At 43.2% G+C, this 12,303-nt stretch overlaps 1 protein-coding gene across 2 annotated transcripts in view; it reads right to left on the reverse strand.

Annotated features, from left to right (window-relative positions):
* The window catches only part of LOC144511368 (ryanodine receptor 1-like), a 495,584-nt gene that overhangs the window by 314,397 nt on the left and 168,884 nt on the right, over window positions 1–12,303 (reverse strand). For both annotated transcript variants that reach the window (XM_078241663.1, XM_078241662.1), the window contains exons 30-32: window positions 11,545–11,671; window positions 8,433–8,593; window positions 3,673–3,838 (exon numbers count right to left, since the gene is read on the reverse strand). In XM_078241663.1, coding sequence (XP_078097789.1) covers window positions 3,673–3,838; window positions 8,433–8,593; window positions 11,545–11,671 — 454 coding nt within the window. The remainder of the gene's footprint in view (window positions 1–3,672; window positions 3,839–8,432; window positions 8,594–11,544; window positions 11,672–12,303) is intronic.

Below are 12,303 nucleotides of genomic sequence, written 5' to 3' on the forward strand. Positions count from 1 at the left end.
TAAATACACACACTACATTATTTATGCATATCTCACAAAAGTTGTCAAAGTGATGACTAGTTTAAGCAATGTTTTGGCATTATAAACTTCCATCCTGCTGTTTTATGACAAAGGATATTAGAGTCCCTTCACATTCTGCCTCAATGCCCCAAGGTTCCGATGTTTAAATCCCTTCAATACTGAGTAAATACAGGGGCAGCACGCTCGCATAGCTGCTTCACAGTGCCAGGATCCTGGGTTCAATTCCCGGCTCGGGTCACTGTCTGTGTGGAGTTTGCACATTCTCTCCGTGTCTGCGTGGGTTTCCTCCGGGTGCTCAGATTTCCTCCCACATTCTGAAAGACGTGGTTAGGTGCATTGATCTGAACAGGCGCTGGACTGTGGCGACTAGGGGAATTTCACAGTAACTTCATTGTAGTGTTAATGTAAGCCTTACTTGTGACTAATAAGTAAATTTACAACAAAATGGAAAATCCCCTTGTCCGAAACATTTATAATATTTTGTTCTTAGAATAGGTTATTGAAAATAACCAATCATACTTAACACGAATGCCGAATCCCATTTGCTTTAAATTTTAACTTTATTTATTAGTGTCACAAGTGGGCTTACATTAACACTGCAATGAAGTTAGTGAAAATCCCCTAGTCGCCACACACCTGCGCCTGTTCGGGTACACTGAGGGAGAATTTAGCACGGCCAATGCACCCTAACCAGCACGTCTTTCAGACTGTGGGAGGAAACCGGAGCACCCGGGAGGAAACCCACGCAGACACGGGGTGAATGTGCAGACTCCGAACGGAAAGTGATCCAAGCCGGGAATCGAACCCGGGTCCCTGGAGCTGTGAGGCAGCAGTGCTAACCACTGTGCCACAGTGCTGCCCACAGGTCATTATTCTTTCAGAGTCAGTTTTAGGATATCTTTACCAATCTGAGCTGATATTTCAGTTTCTGCACTCAGAAACCATGGGTCTGCTTGAATACCTTTGCTTGTTTCCTTCAAATCTTGAGGAGTGCTGATCGAATAACACGCAAGCTGGTTTTACACACGCTGCAGCAGGGGATCAAAGCCACTCCAACTAACACCAAATTTGCATTGTGCCTTGAATATAACAATATGTCCTAAGGTACTTCACATAGGAGGGAGCAGGGATCAAGTGAAGTAGGATCAGGAGGGACAATTGCATACAATGCTCTAAAGACAAGTTTGAAGATGAGGAGTGTGTTAAAATTGGAAACACCCCTGTAATAACTATTCAGTTTAGGAGAAGAAAGCACTGCTGGAGAAGTGCTGACTGCATTAGGCAAGTGGAATAGAACGAGACACAAATTAAGACAAGAAGGGAAGCGGGTATTGAATGCTCTGCCATGTTGAAGACCATGGAGGGTACAAGGAAGAAGTGCACCTGTGGATGCAGTAATTTTAATTGGAGTTCATTGAAGAAAATGACCAGTCATGGCCAGGCTTTTGAGGAAGAGACTAAAATACTAGGCAGGGATATCTATAGGGACTTCAAAAGGTAGTTGATAAGGTACCATACGAGAGACAGTTCGCTCTGGAAGGAAGTGATCACTGGAGTTGCACTTTTCCATGATAATGAACCATTATGAACCATTTCTCTCCTCCAATCACACTGGTGTCTGACTTCTACACCTCCCACACAATCTTATGGACGAGATCAATTAAAGATGATAGATGAAACAGCAATAATGGGAGGCCCATTTAGAGATCCTGCAGCCTTGGATGGCCCTCAGCCTCAGCTGGAGGTAGACACAGCTGAGGCTGAAAGGGAAGCACGAGGACGACTCAAAAAGCATGTAGTCTTCTTGCCTGCAGAGAATTTTTTTAAAAACACAGCCGTCAGGGCCATCACCCTCCGCTGGACTGGTCATGGCTAGAGCTGTGGCCTTTTTACCTTTGTGATTCCTTCACTGCGACAATTGGGTTGAGACTCCGCCGGCTCCCAGGCCTGCTGTTGGGAGGCTGTCTCCAAATAGCTCTTAGGCTCAGTGGGAAGACAGTCTGATGCTGGAAAAATTCCAGTGGGTTCTGAAAACTGTTGGTTATTTTTTTCACTCATGGAATGAGAGTGTTGCTGGAAGGTCAGCATATGTTGCCCATTCCTAATTGCCCTCGAGAAGATGTTGGCCTTCTTGAACAGCTGCAGAACATATGATGTACACACCCATAATGGGAGTTCCAGCATTTTGACCCAGCCACAGTGAAGGAACAGAGATATGTTTCCAAGTCAGGATGGTGAGTTACTTGGAGGCGTACTTGCATGTGGCAGTGTTCCCATACACCTGTTATCCTTTTCATTCTATGTTGTAGAGGTCATGAGTTTGGAAGGTGCTGTTGAAGAAATCTTGACAAGTTGCATCTTGTAGATGGCACACACCACTGCCACTGTGTGCTGGTAGTGGATTGGTTGCCAATCAAGTGGGACTGCTGGTCCTGAACGGTGTCGATGTTGTTGGAGCTGCACTCATCCAGACAAGTGGAGAGTGGTCCGTCACATTCCAGACTTGTGCCTTATGGATGGTGGACAGGATCTGGGGAGTCTGGAGGCGAGTTACTTGCTCCAGCCTCTGACCTGCTCTTGTATCATAGAATAAAATTCCCACAGTGCAGAAGGAGGCCATTCGGCCCATCAAGTCTGCACCAACAAAGCATCGTACCCAGGTCCTATCCCTGTAACCCCACATATTTACCATAGAACCATAGAAAATTACAGCTCAGAAACAGGCCTTTTGGCCCTTCTTGTCTGTGCCGAACCATTTTATGCCTAGTCCCACTGACCTGCACTTGGACCATATCCCTCCACACCCCTCTCATCCATGAACCCGTCCAAGTTTTTCTTAAATGTTAAAAGTGACCCCGCATTTACCACTTTATCCGGCAGCTCATTCCACACTCCCACCACTCTCTGCGTGAAGAAGCCCCCCTAATATTCCCTTTAAACTTTTCTCCTTTCACCCTTAACCCATGCCCTCTGGTTTTTTTCTCCCCTAGCCTCAGCTGTTTAGTTCCCTAACCTATACGTCTTAGGACACTAAGAGGCAATTTAGCATGGCCAATTCACCTAACCTGCACATCTTTGGAGTGTGGGAGGACACTGGAGCACCCGGAGGAAACCCACGCTGGCACAGAGAGAACGTACAAACTCCACACAGTCGCCTGAGGCCGGAATTGCTGTGGGGCAACAGCGCTAACCTCTGTGCCACCCATCATATTTGTCATTGGTGGGGGATTCTAGGACAAGGTGACCTTAAACTCAGAACCAGATTACTTAACGTTAGGAAACATGTCTTCGTGCATGGGATCAAAGTGCAGAACTCCCTCCCACAAAAAGCAATCGTTCATAATTTTAAATCTAAGATCAATAGATTTTTGCTAGACAAGAGAATCAAAGGAGATTGAGCCAAGGCAGGTGGGACAGATAAAATACGGATCAGTCATAATGTGACTGAATGGCAGAACAGATTCAATGGAATGAATGGTCTATTCCCATTACTGTGGGTGGAAAGTTACAGTCCTGCTGAAGTCAATGTTTTTAGCCCTGCCCCTGCCACGAAGGGGCCATAAAATTCCATCGTGTCCTTAATTATGAATTTGGGTTCCTCCAGTAAAAATTGATTACCTGATCTATCCATCAACAAAAATTTGCCATTACCTGGTAGTAGGTGTTGATGTCTTTTCCATTAGCTGTGAAAGTCATAAGACCTGTAGCCAAATCGACAAGACAGCCAATCTCAAGGTCAACATTAGTGCGGCTTGCTTGCTGGGAGTTGCTACTAAATTCACCTCCCCAGACCATGTAACAATTGCTGCGCTTCATACTGCAGAGAGAACAAAAGCATTATTAGTACACAGAGATCTTGATTTTGCTTGAAACACAGAACCCAAGAGTTCGTACGGTACTCCAGTGTCCTCCCACAGTCCCAACATGTGCAGCTTAGGTGAATTGACCATGTTAAATTGCCTCCTAATGTCCTAAAATGTATAGATTAGAGGAATAAGCAGGGTAAATATGTGGAGTTACAGGGATGGTACACACCACTGCTGCAGAACATATGATGTAAACACAATGCGTTTTACATTGCTGAGAAACTAAATATAATGTGAAAATTGGAGTGAAATTAGGTGTGGAGGTCCAAACTAACTCCAGGGTGAAAGAAGTGAGAACACCACTCTGTGAATCTCATTTCTCTGCTCTCTCTGATCATGCATTTACACCAAGATTGCATTATAGTACAAAATGAAACTGCTTCACACAATGGTTACAGTTCTTTTGTGAATGCACCATCTATTGGACTGGGAATTGCGTTGAAAACAATGCATTAAAACTAATTTTGGTGGCCTCCACCCACCAAAGTTCACGGATGTCCACAGCAAAAAAAAACCCAGCCCTCTTGGCTTTGCCGGTGGTGAGGCGATGGCCTAGTGGTATTATCGCTCGACTATTAATCCAGAAACTCAGCTAATGTTCTGGGAACCCGGGTTCAAATCCCGCCACGGCAGATGGTGGAATTTTGATAAGTAGTATCTGGAATTAAGAGTCTACTGATGACCATGAAACCATTGGATAAAAGCAAGTTACTGTGGATGCTGGAATCTAAAACCAAAAGGGAAAACGCTGGAAAATCTCAGCAGGTCTGGCAGCATCTGTAAGGAGTGAAAAGAGCTGACGTTTCGAGTCCAGGTGACCCTTTGTCAAAGCTAAAAGGCATAGAAAGTGGAAGATATTTATACTGCAGGGTGAGGGAATGAAAGATGAGGTGGAAGATGAGATGAAAAATGCAAGACGATATCATCTTTCATTCCCTCACCCTGCAGTATAAATATCTCCCACTTTCTATGCCTTTTAGCTTTGACAAAGGGTCATCTGGACTCGAAACATGAGCTCTTTTCTCTCCTTACAGATGCTGCAAGACCTGCTGAGATCTTCCAGCGTTTTCCCTTTTGGACCATGAAACCATTGTTGATTGTCGGAAAAAAACCTATCTCGTTCACTACTGTCCCTTTAGGGAAGGAAATCTGCCGTCCTTACCTGGTCTGGCCTATATGTGACTCCAGAGCCACAGCAATGTGGTTGACTCTCAACTGCCCTCGGGCAACTATGGATGGGCAATAAATACTGACCAGCCAGGGACCAGTCATGAATCACAAACGAATACAATAAAATACAGCGAGATTGTGCAGAAATGGTAAACAGCTATTTACAAAACTCAGTCTGGTGAGGGTAATAAGTAAACTTCACATTGCACTAATTGTGATGTTCTGAGAGCGGAAGCTGAATGTACCATGGCAAAAAAAATCTTAACTGTATGAAACTGTCCGCTCAGCTCTTCATTGTAATAAAGATTAACTTAGAAATGATTATCGACGGTATTCACATACAAATTTCAGCTTGAAGCCTCTTATAATTTCACACAGGCCCAACTCAAACTATTAACAAGTATTGGTTTCAACTCTTGCTGGATGATAGTAGATATCAGGAGTTCCCCACGAACAACATGGTGAGCAATTCACTGTTTTTTAAATTGTGTTTTCAAGTTTAAATAGTTAAGAGCCCGCTGGTGACCATGAAACTATTGTCGGAAAAACTAATCTAGTTCACTAATGCCCCTTTAGGGAAGAAACCTGCCGTTCTTAAACTAGCAATAGTTTAAACAGCCAAAAAAACATGTAGTTGTATTCACAAATAATATGAAAAAGTAATTTCAAATAATGTACAATATTGACTTTAAACACGATGGGTGCTATCTTCAGTAAAATATAATATAGCACAGAAACAGGTCATTCGGCCCAACAGGTCTGGGCGGGTGTTAATACTCCATTCAAGCCTCCCGTCATCTTTCTTCATCTGTATCTACCATCATAACTCTTTATTCCCTTCTCTCTCAATGTATCTACGCTATTAGCCTCAACCACACCTGGAATAGCAAGTTCTATAGTCTTGCCACTCTTTGGGGGGAAAAGGTTTCATCCGAATCCCTGACTGGATTCCTTGGTGACTATCATATATTGATGGCCTCCAGGTACGTTCTTCCCCACAACAGGAAATACTCTGTGTCCACAGATCAAAAACCCCAATGTATACTATGAAGCCAGACGAGACTCCAACAATGTTTCTCTTTTGAGACAAACACAAGGAAAGGATGCTTCCCTGCAGGATTAATTCCACGGAAAAATAGGGATCTTTTTATCAAGCTTTATTCAGAACACAGTTTAAGTATAACTCTAATAAAACGAAACAGTTCAACTCTTAACCGTTGAATAATCTTTAAACATGAAAAGAAACAACTTCTAACTTATCACTATTCAGTTCCAATTAAACAACATTTCCCTCATAGACGTAAACCCCACTTTAAAAAGTTTGGAAGCACAAATTGCTCCTACATGGGTTACCAGCTTTGGAGCTTCCAGAGAGATTTGGGAGGGAGGGGACGCGGAATCAAAGAGCGAGGGAGAGAGCAAGAGAGAGTTGCTTGTAGGCTGCTATCTTTAAAAAGCCCTCTCCAGCAACTGAATTCAGAAAGCGGTTTTTCTTAGCTACAAACCTAGCTTTCCTATTTCTAGTATCACATGACTAGATGACCCTATATAACAAACTCACTTTTCATTATTTTAATCAAGAATTCATCCTAAGGGTCCTTTTCTTTGGTAAGCAAAAGCTCATTAAGCATTCTGCCAAATAAACAATTACATGGCTAAAATAAGTAATTATCCTGCTTTTCAGCATCTGCTGTATTCCTACCAATCAAACGAACCACTAGTTACAAAACACTGCATCTTAAAGCAGTCCCCCTTCAAACAGAAAATAATTAATAGCACAGTTTCATCATACCACTCCATCGAAGCCTATCATTTTAAAGTCTTCTATTGGAAAAAGACTCTAGGTTGATCTGAGAGAGAGGGAGGAGAGACTGCTAATCATTTCCCGACAGGTATATCCACACATTTCTGGTTTTATCCTTTTAAATCATCACTACATCCTCTCTAGTGCCTCCATATTCTTTTCATATGGCTTAAATAAACAAATAACACTGCAACATGTATTACATGATCAACATGATCAGTGGGCGGGCAGCATGTTGGCACAGTGGTTAGCACTGCTGACTGACAGCGTCAAGAACCCGGGTTCAAATCCAGCTTTGGTTGACTGTCTTGTGTGAAGGTTGCACGTTCTCTGCATGGGTTTCCTCCAGGTGCTCCGGTTTCCTCCCACAGTCCAAAGATTTGCAGGTTAGGTGAATTGATCATGCTAAATTTCCCCTTTGTGTCCCAAGAGGTGAAGTTAGGGGTTACGGTGATAGGGCCTGGGTGAGATGCTCTGTTGAAGAGCTGGTGGAGATCTGATGGGCCAAATGTATTAATTGGCTAGATTTTATGACATTGTTATCAAGTTATATTACTAATTGGATTTGATACAATTCAGCCATTACTCCAAGTGAAAGGTTTCAACAAACTTAAGGGAAGGCGATGACCTAGTGGTATTATCACTGGACTATTAATCCAGAAACTCAGCTAATGCTCTGGGACCCAGGTTCGAATCCCGCCATGGCAGATGGTGGAATTTGAGTTCAATAAAAAATATCTTGAATTCAGAATCTACTGATGACCATGAAACCATTGTCGATTGTCGGAAAAACCCATCAGGTTCACTAATGTCCTTTAGGGAAGGAAATCTGCCATCCTTACCTGGTGTGGCCTACATGTGACTTCAGAGCCACAGCAATGTGGTTGACTCTCAACTGCCCTCTGAACAAGGGCAATTAGGGATGGGCAATAAATGCTGGCCAGCCAGCGACGCCCATGTCCCACAAATAAATAAAAAGTATGAAGTGTACAAATGAAGCAATACTGCAGGAAACAATTATGGACTTCAATCTTGAAATAATAGCCCATAATTTCCGAGCTTTGGGGAGTCAAGCCCAGCGTGGTACCCTGATGATCCGCTGAGGGGGGCCCTTCACTGTGGAAAGTTCCCACATAAGAACTGCACTGCAATTGCCCAGAAAGTTCAAGTGTCCATTGGGTAATTGCCCAGCAGTGGGAACCATCCAAAACTCCGACTTAAAATATAAACCTCGGATCCTTCCGTCTGTCTTTCAGCAATAGTTATCCAGAAAATATTAGAAGAATTAAAGTCAATTATAACTCCTCGGTAACTGGCCCATCCAATTTCACTCTCTCCCCATCTGTCCCCCAGATCCCTAGAGTATTTAAGTTTAAGTAACAACGATGGAGTAGCAATCTGACAGCGTTTGCCATTCCATGGAAGTGATGGTTACGACCCAAAATGTAATTAATACATATTATTAGTGATTTATTCAAACTGAAGATATCAGAATTTAAGACATGAATGGAAAGGTGCTTGGTAATTTGGAATAAGTTATGAATAAAAATGAGTATATTTATTCAAGGTACCTGTCGTGGACTTTTCCTTGGTCATCTCCCACTGAGACAGTTACTGTGCGAACTTTAGTTAGATCAAAGTTTCCATCATATTGATGGAAGTCTGGGGTCACCCAGCCAACCCACACTCCTCCTGGTTCCTGGCCAGCGTATATCCTCACAGAATAGTAATACTGCCAAAAGAAAGCATCAAAATTAGAAATACTAGATTAGGACTTGCCATGGGTATTTGTTACGAATACGGGTGAAAGGTCTATTGTAGCCTTGCACAATCCACAGTAGTGTATCAGTTGATGCACTGCATGAGCAATTCAGAGGTCGTGTGCACACACCACGCCAGAGTTGTGAAAATAAATTCCATCAATCAGACAATTTGTGGGATCGCACCAGGAAAAACTGGCTTGTTAATAATGCCTTCCAACAAAAGTCACCTGCTACCTTTATACGGTCCATGTGACAGTTCCCTTAATCCTCTCAAGTGGCAAGCTGCTGGAAGGTGGCTTACCGCCATTTTCTCATGGCATGGAGACATGGAAATAAACGCAGCTAACATTCCAAACTAAAACAGTGGCAGGCACTGCTGCCTCAGTGCCAGGGACCCGGGTTCAATTCCAGCCTGGGGTGACTGTGTGGAGTCTGCACTTTCTCCCCGTGTCTACGTGGTTTTCCTTCCTCAGTCCAAAAGACGTGCGGGTTAGGTGCATTGGCCATGCTAAATTAACCCTTAGTGTCACGGGGATTAGCAGGATAAATACTTGGGGTTACTGAAATGGGGCCTGGGTGGGATTGTCAGTGCACGATGGGTCGAATGGCCTCCTTCGCACTGTAGGGATTCTATGATTAAGACAGCTAGAGTTTCTGGGTCCACTTGTAACTCTCAAAACGTAGGTGACTTTGACATATGGGAGTACACTATCGCACAGTGGTTAGCACTGCTGCATCACAGCACCAGGGACCCAGGTTCAATTCCCAGCTCAGGTCACATGCGAAGTCTGCATGTTCTCCCCGTGTCTGCGTGGGTTTCCTCCGGGTGCCCCAGTTTCCTCCCAGTCTGAAAGATGTGCTGGTTAAGTGCATTGGCCGTGCTAAATTCTCTCTGTGTACCCTAACAGGCGACTAGGGGATTTTCACTAACTTCATTGCAGTGTTAATGTAAGCCTACTTGTGACACTAATAAATAAACATTAAAACTTTAACTATCCAAAAATTCACAGCATGTATTATCTTGACATTTTCCTCGGATGGTGATGGCTAACACGAGGGGACATAGCTTTAAATTGAGGGGCGAGAGATATAGGACAGATGTTAGAGGTAGGTTCTTTACTGAGAGAGTGGTAAGGGCGTGGAATGCCCTGCCTGCAGCAGTAGTGGACTCGTCAACATTAAGAGCATTCAAATGGTTATTGGATAAACATATGGATGATATTGGAATAGTGTAGATTAGAGGGGCTTTAGATTGGTTCCACTGGTCGGCGCAACATCGAGGGCCGAAGGGCCTGTACTGCGCTGTAGTGTTCTATGTTCTATTAGCTTAAAAATGTTGAAAATGTTTGTCGGGGAATTTGAAGAACAATAAAATGTTACAATCATCTGACCAAGTTATGTATTTAAGATTGCCTTAAGAAAGGACATAATTGCGTTGGAAGCCTTTCAGAGAAGGGTCACTTGACTGACTCCTGCATGAGGGGTTATCATAAGAACTAGGAGTAGGAGTCAGCAATTCAGTCCCTTGAGCCCGCCCCACCATTTAATACAATCACAGCTGATCTAATCTCAACCTCATCTCCACCTTCCTGCCTGTTCACCATAGCCCTTCAACCCCATTGCTAATTAAAAATCTGTCCACCTCTTCCTTAAATTTACCCAAAGACCCGACATCCACCGCGCTCTGGGGGTAGTGAATTCTGTATTAATGTAACCAATGGTGACATGCTGTGAGGGTCAGCTGACCCGGTAGACAATGTAACCAATGACAAAACAATGTGGCGATCAGCTGATCCAGTATAAATGGAAAGCAGATGGGAATTTTGGGGAGTTTGTATAACCGAGGGCGCGTCCCCAAGTGTTGGAGTAATGAAGTCTTTATTAAACCTTTTTCTTTGATCTTACTTTCTGGAGTTAATTCTTTTATTGCTTTCAGCTGAAGTATCCTTACTGCCGGGTGAACAAATTCCACAGATTCACAACCCTTTGGGAGAAGCAATTTCACCTCATCACTGTTTTAAATCTGCTACTTCTTATCCTATAACTATGACCTCTTGTTCTAGATTGCCCTGAGAGAGGAAACATCCTCTCCACGTCTCCTTTGTCAATCCTCATCAGCTTGTACACCTCAATTAGATCTCCTCTCATTCTTCTAAGCTTCAGGGAGTATAGGCCTAGACTGCCCATCTCTCTCTCTCTGCAAGTCAAACCCCTCACCTTTGGAACCAATCTATCTAGTGGACCTCCTCAGAACTGCCTCCAACATCCCTCCTCAAGCAAGGGGACCAAAACTGTACACAATATTCAATATTCGATTATTTTATGAAGAAAGGTTAGACGAGTTGGGCTTGTATCCATTGGAGTTTAGAAGAATGAGTGGTGATCTTATTAAAACATACAAGATCCTGAGGACACTTGACAAGGTGGATTCTGAGAGATGTTTTCCCTAACGGAAGGAACAAGAATTAGGGGATAAAGTTTCAATATAAGGGGCATCCCATTTAAGGAGATGATAATTTTTTTCTCCGAGAAGGTCGATAGTCCATGCAAGCTTCTTTCCCGAAGAGCGAAAGAGGCAGAGTCATCGAATATTTTTGAGGCAGAGGTAGAAAAATTATTGTCTAACAAGGAGTCGAAATGGGTAAGGTAGCACTGAGGCCACAGTCAGATCAGCCATGATCTTATCGAATGAAGGAGCAGGTTTGGGGGGCCAAATGGCCTACTCTTGTTCTTAATTTGTATGTAAATAGCTCAACCATATTTGCAAATGGATCACAATATTAGCTATTGTGAGAGGATTGCTCACAAGTGCTTTGTAACTTTAGGATCTTTCATCCCACAGTCTGTAGCTTTGAATGAAATGGGTTGAGTTGTTTCGGTCAGTTTGCAATTCTTTTATCGTTTCGAGTTGGCCATTTACCGTTGTTGTGTTCAAAATAATCTCTGGGTCATCCCTGTCATCTGGCACGACATCCTCTATCAGGCGGGGGACAGTCGGTATCACTGGAGGTGGAGCAATAAAGGCAGGTTTCTTTTTGAACAGGAACCTAAAATGAAGCAAATGAATCAAAGAATGAACCATGTGTTTAAAAAATTATAAGCGTTAGGATAGAACAATCAACACAATTATAGGCAAATTCTAACTGGCTTCATCAAGCCAGAAGTATAGAAACATAGAAACTAGAAGCAGGAGTAGGCCATTCGGCCCTTCGAGCCTGCTCCGCTATTCATTTTGATCATGGCTGATCATCCAATTCAATATCCTCATTCCCCCCCCCTCCATATCCCTTGATCCCTTTAGCCCCAAGAGCTATATCTAATTTCCTCTTGAAATCACACAACGTTTTGGCTTCAATTACTTTCTGTGGTAGTGAATTCCACACATTCACCATCCTCTGGGTGAAGAACTTTTACTCACCTCTTCTAAAAGATTTACCCTTTATCCTCAAATTATGACCCGTAGTTCTGGGCTCCCCCACCATTGGGAACATTCTTTCTGAATCTACCCTGTCTAACTCTGTTGGAATTGTAAAAGTTTCTATGAGATCCCCTCTCACTCTTCTAAACTCCAGTGAATATAATCCTAACCGACTTAGTCTCTCCTCAGATAAAGACCTACCATCCCAGGAATCAGCCTGGTAAACCTTTGCTGTACTCCCTCTATAGCAAGGACATCCTT

This window comes from Mustelus asterias, chromosome 24, assembly GCF_964213995.1.
Source record: "Mustelus asterias chromosome 24, sMusAst1.hap1.1, whole genome shotgun sequence".
NCBI classification, from domain to species: domain Eukaryota; kingdom Metazoa; phylum Chordata; class Chondrichthyes; order Carcharhiniformes; family Triakidae; genus Mustelus; species Mustelus asterias.